Source organism: Emys orbicularis, chromosome 21 (assembly GCF_028017835.1).
Source record: "Emys orbicularis isolate rEmyOrb1 chromosome 21, rEmyOrb1.hap1, whole genome shotgun sequence".
Lineage (NCBI taxonomy): Eukaryota > Metazoa > Chordata > Testudines > Emydidae > Emys > Emys orbicularis.
In genome coordinates, this window is record NC_088703.1 from 6,925,188 (window position 1) to 6,934,742 (window position 9,555).

At 42.2% G+C, this 9,555-nt stretch overlaps 1 protein-coding gene across 1 annotated transcript; it reads right to left on the reverse strand.

Annotated features, from left to right (window-relative positions):
• Positions 1–3,656: 3,656 nt before the first annotated feature.
• LOC135893307 (N-myc proto-oncogene protein-like) lies at positions 3,657–9,320 on the reverse strand. Its single transcript, XM_065421106.1, has 2 exons — positions 9,311–9,320; positions 3,657–4,177 (listed from the first exon to the last, which is right to left on the reverse strand). The coding sequence occupies exons 1-2, from the start codon at positions 9,318–9,320 to the stop codon at positions 3,657–3,659; spliced, it is 531 nt and encodes a 176-aa protein (XP_065277178.1).
• Between the last annotated feature and the right edge of the window lie 235 nt (positions 9,321–9,555).

Below are 9,555 nucleotides of genomic sequence, written 5' to 3' on the forward strand. Positions count from 1 at the left end.
CCACACACACACCCGCCCCCACACACACCCCCCAAGGATAAAAGTTTTACCGACAAAACGCACCTGTGTGGACAATGCTGTGTCGGCGGGGGGAGGAGAGCTCACCGCCTCTGCCTGGGGGTGGATTTACAAAGAGGGGCGACACTGCTCACCTTTTAGCGGCACGGCTGTCGTGTCACTTCTGACTCCGAGAGTGATAAAATTCTCCCCCACGTCTCCCCGATTGTCACCGACGGGATACAAAATCCAGTCCGCAAGGAGTCCGGTGGCATCTGAAGAAGTGGGTTTTTTACCCACGAAAGCTTACGCCCAAATAAATCTGTTAGTCTTTAAGGCGCCACCGGACTCCTTGTTGGTTTTGTGGATACAGACTAACACGGCTACCCGCGATACTTAAAATCCAGTCAGGTTTCTCTCCTTTTCTCTCCAGTTATTGACCCTTCCTCTAGTCTCGTCCTCAGATTTCCCCCATTGTGATGACAGCTGTGCACTGAGTGCAGTTTGTCATTGAGCTGCTACAGCAACATGCAGCTCCCTTTCTTGAGTCGATAGTTAAATGATCACTTTCCCCTCCAATGGTGCATTGGTTTGCATTTAGAGAGACAAGTGGTTGAGGTAGTATGTTTTCCTGGACCAACCTCAGTTGGTGAGAGAGACAAATTTCTGAGCTACACACAGCTCTTCAGGAGAATATCCTAAAATTTTGCCCCGCTTCCTCTCTAGGTATCTGTTACTTCTTTAATATTCCCTGAGATTTTTTCCCCGTCTCTCTAATTATAAAATATTAACAAAATCTCTGATTTTGACCTTTTCCAAATTCTTGAATATGATAGAAAATCTTTGCAGATGTTGCCCCTTTTCTCTTGATTTGTCAAATAACAATAGAACAGTCACTCAAATTTTACCTCTTTACCTACTATTGACTATTGATATAAAATCCCACACATTTTTCCATTTTCCTCTCTTATTTGTGAAAATTGATCCAAAATTCTCCAGATTTCCACCCCTCTCTCTCTCTTTAAAGACTGAACATTGATATCAGCTGTCAGATTTTGCCTTTTTCTGAGTAATTATCAAATGTCTGTTAAAAAGCATCGTGGGTTTCGAGATGTTCCCCTGTTTAGTTGCAGCAAGTTCTCCTGTTTTGGAGGGAATTTGTTGCCTTGAGCCATTCTCCATCTTGGCAGTTGCAGGGGTTTAAATGGTCAACTTTCCCGTCTCATTTGATACTCATTTCTTTATCTCCATTCAAATGTTTGCTGAAGAAAGTGACTTGTCCCGTATTTAATACACATCAAAGCCAGAGGCTTCCCCCTTTTGGGGGGGAAAGGTGTCTCCCAGCTGTTCACAGGACAGTTGGCTGGACCCTTTTCTTTTCCTCAGGGGGCACAGGATGAGGGTTCACTCTGTGACTGGCTCTTTCTGTCCAGGCAGTGCCCAGAGTGGCTGAGAATCCCCACGCTGCCGTATTAGCCCCTCACTTTCCCCTCACCATGTTCACCAGCAGTATCCCAAACCCCCATGACGCATGGTCTCTGTGAGGGGTTGCTTCCCCCAGTGCTGAGATGTATTCGCCTCTGGGGTGGGTTTCTGTTGGCCATTATGTGTAAGTCACTGGGCACCAAAATTTCTTACAAATTTTGGCTCTTCCATGCCATCCGTTCTCCTGTTAAAGAAGCATCACACAGGGCTACCTCCACCTGTGTGAATGGTTGGCATGGGCAGCTAATAAATGGATATACAGTTTTCAAATGTTGATATGAAACCACAGATTGTGCTTCTTTCCCCCTTTTCAAAAGTGTGGCAGCTTCAGGTTTTGAAGGGAAAATTGTTGCTGTGAATCCTTCTCAGAATATGGGGAGTGAGCAAGGGGGTTATACCGACTCTCCTAACAAATCATGGCCAACCTTTGGGTTATGTCCTTTGATACATTAAGAAAGAAGGAACAGAATTCAAGAGTAAGACTCAGCTCCTAAGATCCTGGTTCACCACACGCAATTCCTTCCACTAATATTCTGCTCTCATGATATGCCTCAGGCATGGGAGCCAGATCACCAGCTGGTGGAAATCAGCAATGCATCCTAGCTCTGAGAGTGCTGTGCATTCAGTGACTGACCCAAACCCTGCTGACGTCAACAAGAATGGGCTTTGCATAAGGCCCATACAGCCAGGGCTGGCTCCAGGGTTTTGGCCGCCCCAAGCAGCCAAACAAAAAAAACAAAACAAAACAAAGCCGCGATCGCGATCTGCGGCGGCAATTCGGCGGGAGGTCCTTCGCTCTGAGCAGGAGTGAGGGACCGTCCGCCGAATTGCCGCCGAACAGCTGGACGTGCCGCCCCTCTCCGAAGTGGCTGCCCCAAGCACCTGCTTGGTAAGCTGGTGCCTGGAGCTGGCCCTACATACGGCAGTGGTTTTCAACCTTTTTTCATTTGCGGATCCCTAACAAGTTTTAAATGGAGGTGCAGACCTCTTTGGAAATCTTAGACATAGTTTGCAGACCCCAGGGGTCCACGGACCACAGGTGGAAAACCACTACCCTAGAGAGATCACGGTATCAAAGGAGAGATCTGAATGTGGATTGACAGGAGTACATTACAACTGTTCCCATTACAATTACTTTGTTACGAGAAATGGTAATTTGCTGGCATCTCATCCCTCCTGTAGTATCCTGTGATTGTAAGTGCATAGGAGCTGGAATCATGTCTTTATGTCTCATGGGCACCATTAAAGTAATAGAACTTATAATAAAAAAGAATAACTAAATTGAAAAATAAATATTGAAGAGCACATCACGTAACTGCTATTTATTTTCATAAACATGAGATATTTCAAAATGCTATAAGCAGCAGCACTAAATGTACATCCTTGGAAGAAATTAAAAATGGAACTTTGCAGTTACCCAGTTCTATGCACCAAACATTAACAAATACATCAACTGGAAGAAACAGGCTAGGAAAAGGCATATTTAGTAAATTTCTTTACAAAAGTTTTCTTAGTTCAAAAAAGTGATACAGTAATATCTACTCCCAACTTTCAGAACTCATTTTCATATGAAAATATAAGTATCAAATGTAGTTATGTCTCCGCATCATACTAAAGTACGTACTGTACTAATTCTTACCCTGCCTGTATAACAGAGATTAACAATATATTTGTATACAAAAACATGCTCCTCAAACATTGAGGTATTACTGAACTTAGGTATGAACTTCCAGTTGAATACTGGTAGCAAGAGCCACCTCTCATAATCCAAGACATGTACCAAAGGCAAGTGTGTACATGGTGTTTACAGAAAATTCCCACAGAAGTACAAATGGTAACCCCTGAAGTTACATCTGGTAGAACATAAGCCCCATTCAAAATTAGGAATCAATATTTTTAAACTCAACTAGGTGCCATCAGTAGCTCCAAATGCTCACAACTTTTAAAGAACATCTATAGTTCTTAAGAAGCAATATGAGGGCAGTGTCTCATTGTTTGGCAGCCTCCTTGCAAGAACATCCATGCGCTCTCTACCCGGATAATATAGTTCGTCAACTACTTCAAGGATTGGATCGAAAGTAAAACAACATTAACATCAAAAAACACAATTATTTTTTTAAAGAATCAAAAATGTGCAAAGTGGCAGTGACTGTCCAGGTCAGGTAAAAAAAAGTTTAGCAAGTCTCCATGTGTTCTATTTCCATTAGCAACTGCTGTTGTCTGGCTTGCAATTTTTCCTTTTCTAGCAATAACTTGTGTTCCTCTGCCTGAAGGGAATGGATATAATCAGTGGCTTTATTCAAGATGAGTATTTTTGCGGCTTTCTCATTTTTAACCAGTTCAGGTACATGGTCCCTTAATGTGAGGAAACTAGACCGCAGATCCTTATTCCGCTGACGTTCCAGACAATTGAGGCGTAGACGTTTGCTATCCTCTGACTCTGCATTTTGAGGACTTGAACTCTTAGACTCTGGTTGGATCACGGGTTTTGTGACATGGGGCACCTCATTTTTTAGCTTTTCCTGTGGCAGGGCATCTTCACTTTCAATGTATGGGGAAGGGGCGGTGTAGTAATAATGCTGGTGAATCGGGGTGCAATGCTTTAGAATAATAGTCATAACTGTCTTCTTGGAGGAAGAGTGCCTTTTCTCCACTGCCAGAACCTCAATATCTTCCACGTCATCCTCTTCCTCATCTTTAGAAATACAAAATATAAGATAAAGAAAGTAAGTTGTTCTCGCCAAAAAATATTCACACAGGACCTTGACATTTAAAAACTAGTAACATATCAACCTCAGCCTAGATCAATCCACACAAGCGGTCCATTTCCTGGACACTACTGTGCTAATAAGCGATGGTCACATAAATACCACCCTATACCGGAAACCTACTGACCGCTACACTTACCTACATGCCTCCAGCTTCCATCCAGGACACACCACACGATCCATTGTCTACAGCCAAGCTCTAAGATATAACCACATTTGCTCCAATCCCTCAGATAGAGACAAGCACCTACAAGATCTCTATCAAGCATTCTTAAAACTACAATACCCACCTGCTGAAGTGAAAAAACAGATTGACAGAGCCAGACGAATATCCAGAAGTCACCTCCTACAAGTCAGGCCCAACAAAGAAAATAACAGAACACCACTAGCTGTCACCTTCAGCCCCCAACTAAAACCTCTCCAGCGCATCATCAGAGATCTACAACCTATCCTGAAAGATGATCCTTTACTCTCACAGATCTTGGGAGACAGACCTGTCCTCGCTTACAGACAACCCCCCAACCTAAAGCAAATACTCACCAGCAACCACACATCACTGAACAAAAACACTGACCCAGGAACCTAACCTTGTAACAAAGCCCGATGCCAACTCTGTCCACATATCTATTCAAGTGACATCATCATAGGACCTAATCACATCAGCCATATCATCAGGGGCTCGTTCACCTGCACATCTACCAATGTGATATATGCCATCATGTGCCAGCAATGTCCCTCTGCCATGTACATTGGCCAAACCAGACAGTCTCTATGCAAAAGAATTAATGGACACAAATCTGACATCAGGAATCATAATACTCAAAAACCAGTGGGAGAACACTTTAACCTGTCTGGCCATTCAATGACAGACCTGCGGGTGGCTATCTTACAACAGAAAAACTTCAAAAACAGACTCCAAGGAGAGACTGCTGAGCTGGAATTGATATGCAAACTAGATACAATCAACTCAGGATTGAATAAGGACTGGGAATGGCTGAGCCATTACAAACATTGAATCTATCTCCCCTTGTAAGTATTCTCACACTTCTTATCAAACTGTCTGTACTGAGCTATCTTGATTATCACTTCAAAAGTTTTTTTCTCTTACTTAATTGGCCTCTCAGAGTTGGTAAGACAACTCCCACCTGTTCATGCTCTCTGTATGTGTGTATATATATCTCCTCAATATGTGTTCCACTCTATATGCATCCAAAGAAGTGGGCTGTAGCCCACGAAAGCTTATGCTCTAATAAATTTGTTAGTCTCTAAGGTGCCACAAGTAGTCCTGTTCTTTTAACATATCTGTGTGGATTCTCAGGACAAACAGCAATCCATAGGTTTTTAAGTGTTCAAGCTATGCACTAAAAGCAACAATGCACTAATTGAGGATAAAAATAGGCTGCATATACTAACTATCTACAGATAGATGGAGATAGATAGTGCATACACTCACACCCAGACACAATAAGTGGGGATCTCTGCAAAATTTAAATTAGAACCCTAAAACAGACAGTTTTCTGCACTTTCAAGTTGTACAATAGGAGGACACATGAAGGTGCAACCCAAATAAACACACTAGAGGAAACAGTATTAGAGAAAATGCCCTGTTAAAGTTGGTAGCAAAACATGTCTTTCATTTTTCCAGCAAAAGTGTGCTCTTTTAGTGTAGAACTTGCATGTTGAAGTGCTAAACACAGAGACAGCATGCATCAGTAAGAGTCACAGCTTACCAGTTGTGCATGTTCTCACCGAGACCTATAGTGATAACAGGTGAATTTTATATTACAGTAAGAGGTGTAACTGAATAATGCACAAGTTGCACTACCTGTCCTGCATCGTAGGTGATACCTTGTGCATATGTGTGATTAGTCTCAACATTAAACGTGCACTAGTGTACGAATTACTAAGGCGGAGTACAAAAGAATAGCATATATGTGTAAGGACAAAATCAGAAAGGGTAGAAAGGCACAAAATAAGTTATGCATAGCAAGGGACAAATGTAATTGGAATTCTTTTTCCATATGGTTTACTGCAAAGAGTGTCATCCCTCTGAATGCTTTAAAGGCAACATAACTTCCAAAATCAAGTGTTGGCTCTACATATGGCCATACATATGACACCACACTGTATTAAACACAATAAAAATTAATGTCGTTGATTTGTTTGGCAGGACATGGAAATGAAGTATAAATTTCAATTCAATGTAAAACAATATAAAATCAATATTTGTAATACAGTTCAATAAGGTTTCATCTGGCTTTTTGATCAACCAAATTAAAAAGCAAAGGAAACCAACCAACCAACCAACCACACTCAAGTGTCACTGTGCATTCTCCAAGGCCGTTTCTTCTCTTTCTTTGGTGCTTTTATTTTATATAAATTCAACCAGGAGCAGATTTTCAGATTAAACCGATATTGGAAAGTGTGGCAAACTGAGAGAGGGACCGAACCAAAATTCAAAATGACGTAGAGAGAATGAGAAATTCGACACTGCAGCAAATTTAGCCACCTATTGGACTGCTTACATGTATGGGCCCAGATACTGAAATGTATTAAGGTTCCTAACATCTACTGATTTCAGTGCGAGTTAGGAGCCTAAATAACTTTGAGGATCTTGACCATGTAATTACAGCACATACCTGGTCAGCAGCAGCTTATGTGGTGTGCCACAGTCACATGGATGTCATAATAGTGCTTGCATAATCTTAACTGGTTATCCTGGACACGACTGACTGAGAGGCCAGCTGCCTATCAGTACGGGAGCTCTTTGGAGGTCGGACCGGAGGAAGTATTAAACATGAATACATTTGTGAGTAAGCTGGAGGTAACCGACAGAGGTAAGGGTCAGCATTGTATTCTCGATATCCATTCTATAATCACAAACACATTTAGAAAGCATAGGCATACAGATAGATTAGCTGTAATGTTCTCCATTTATATGACCAGAACCTCAGCTGCTGTAAACCAGTGTCGCTCTGTTGACTTCCTTGTAGCTGTGTTGATTTACACCAGTTGAGGAGTTGGCCTACAGCCTCTGGACCTGCAAACTTTCCTGAGAATCTGAGTTTCTATTGAATGCTATGGGGGAGATCTTCCATCTTTCTCCCAGTTGTTTTATGTTTATTATGGGTCCTCATTTTGTGTCTTCTGCATCCATGGAGCCAACATCTAGCTGTGGAATCCATCAGAGATGGGGGAAATTAGAACAAAAAATGCAGAAGGACTTCTCCTCTAGCTGCCTAAATGAAGCTCTGCTAATATCTTAAATGCAGGATAAGAAAGCATGGGGTCACATTTCTTAGCAATACTAGTGCTCCTAATCCGACATTATCATTACTGCAGCTAGATGGGCAATGTAGGATAGTTATGATTCAGTTTGCATCTGGGTGTTAGAAGTGAAGGATGCAATTTGCATAAAGGATGGGCAATCACCTAACCTCAAGCAGTCTTTCCTGGGAAGGGGAAATCTTGTTAGTTCCTCCTTCATGCTTTGGAATGCTGTTACAATGGAGACAGATAAATATGGCATTTCAGAGTTCTTGTTAAATATTAAGTCTCCTGGAGAATTTCTGCCCACAGCTAAGAGATACATGGGAGATAAAATCCAGATTTTTTTAATATATCAGCTATTTCATAGTTTCATAGAGTTTAAGGCCAGAAGGGACCATTAGATCATCTAACCTGACTTCCTGTATTTCACAGGCCATTAAAATTTCACCTAGCAACCCTACACTGAACCCAAAAACTTGTCTTGGACTAAAACATTTCAGTCTTTAGGAGACTAAACTGTTGTGTGCCATAGGCAGAGAACAGGAGAGACTGCGGTTCCACCAATGCCTGAGGCCCTTGCAATGGTAGAGAATTGAATAGGTCAGATATACCCAGATGATCCTAGCAGGTGATCAGTGCCCCATCCTCCCACCCAAAGGTCCCTGCCAATCTGAGCAGGGGAAAATTCCTTCCCACCCACAACTCTGGAGATCAGTTGGACCCTGAGCATGTGAGCAGGACATCTAAGGAAACAGATTCTCTGAACCATCTTGGAGCACTGGTCCACCTTACCAGGTGTCCCTTCTCCTGCTATGGTCAATCCCTGATGCTTCAGGTGAAGGTTGGAGGGAACCACCTGACCCCACTCACAGCGTACATCTAGTCAATGGTACATGGGGGGGAAAGTCCTTTATGACCTCTACAGGCAACCGGATGAACTCTGTTCCATGAGTCTTCTCTGCAAGTATTTAAACGACCATAAAATAAGATTAAAGGCTTTCTTCAAAACAGGGGGCCTAAAGTTAGGCTTCTAAATTCATACCGATGTCTAAAAAAGTGGCCTGATTTTCAAGAGATACTGAGCCCCAAAAAGTTCCCAGCATAGCCAATAGGTACATGTGGGTGCTCAGGGTTTTTGAAAATGAGGCCCTGACTAAGCAAAACTCTTAAACATGTGCTTAACTTTAGGTCTCTTTGTTGGCTTAGAGTTAAGCATGTGATTAGGATGCTGACTCAGGGCATAGGTGCCTTAATATGGATTTAGGAGCTTAAGTTTTGACCATAAATTATTATTCTGTATGCGATCAAAACTCTTGAATTGATAGTAAAGAGGGAAAGGAAGATTATTTTACGTGGGGATCTACTTGAAAGGAGCAAATTTTCTTCATTATGATTTCCCCGCAAACACATTGGGTAGTTCAGCAAACAAACCTGGTCATCAGGCGCAAGGAAGAGGATTTACATGATTCCCAGGTCTACTTCTCACAGTGTTTGGGCTCCTGCAGAATCTTTACTGGACAGTGAATTAAAGAGGCCGGCATCAATTTCTACTATCAGTGGTAACCAGCCGAATCCTTTTATTTAATTTCAGGTGTTTATAATGAGGTTGTTTCCCTCCTGGCAAATATGGATGACCAAAATAAGGGCAAAATTGCCCTCAGGATTGCCTTTATAGCTGAGACCAATCTGGCTAGCGTTGTGACAGTTCTGCTAGAGAAACTGCAACAGGATGAGGTAGGGCAATTTCATGAAATTACATCTGCTTTCCATGTGTCCACACCAAATTCTACCTGACTTCATGGGGGTACAGGGGAATGCATGGGGGTAATTCAGTATAGAACTTGGCCTGGCGCACCATCAGTATAATCAGTATTCATCCTTCTGTCCTCAGGCATAAACTCAGAATGCAAAATGCTGTTATTACAGATCAGGATGATATAATGCTCTATAAAGAAAGCATTGTCCTTTTACACACAGTGGAGTACATGGGCTGGATATAGTAAAAGTACACTATAGGACTTGCAGTAAGCTCTTC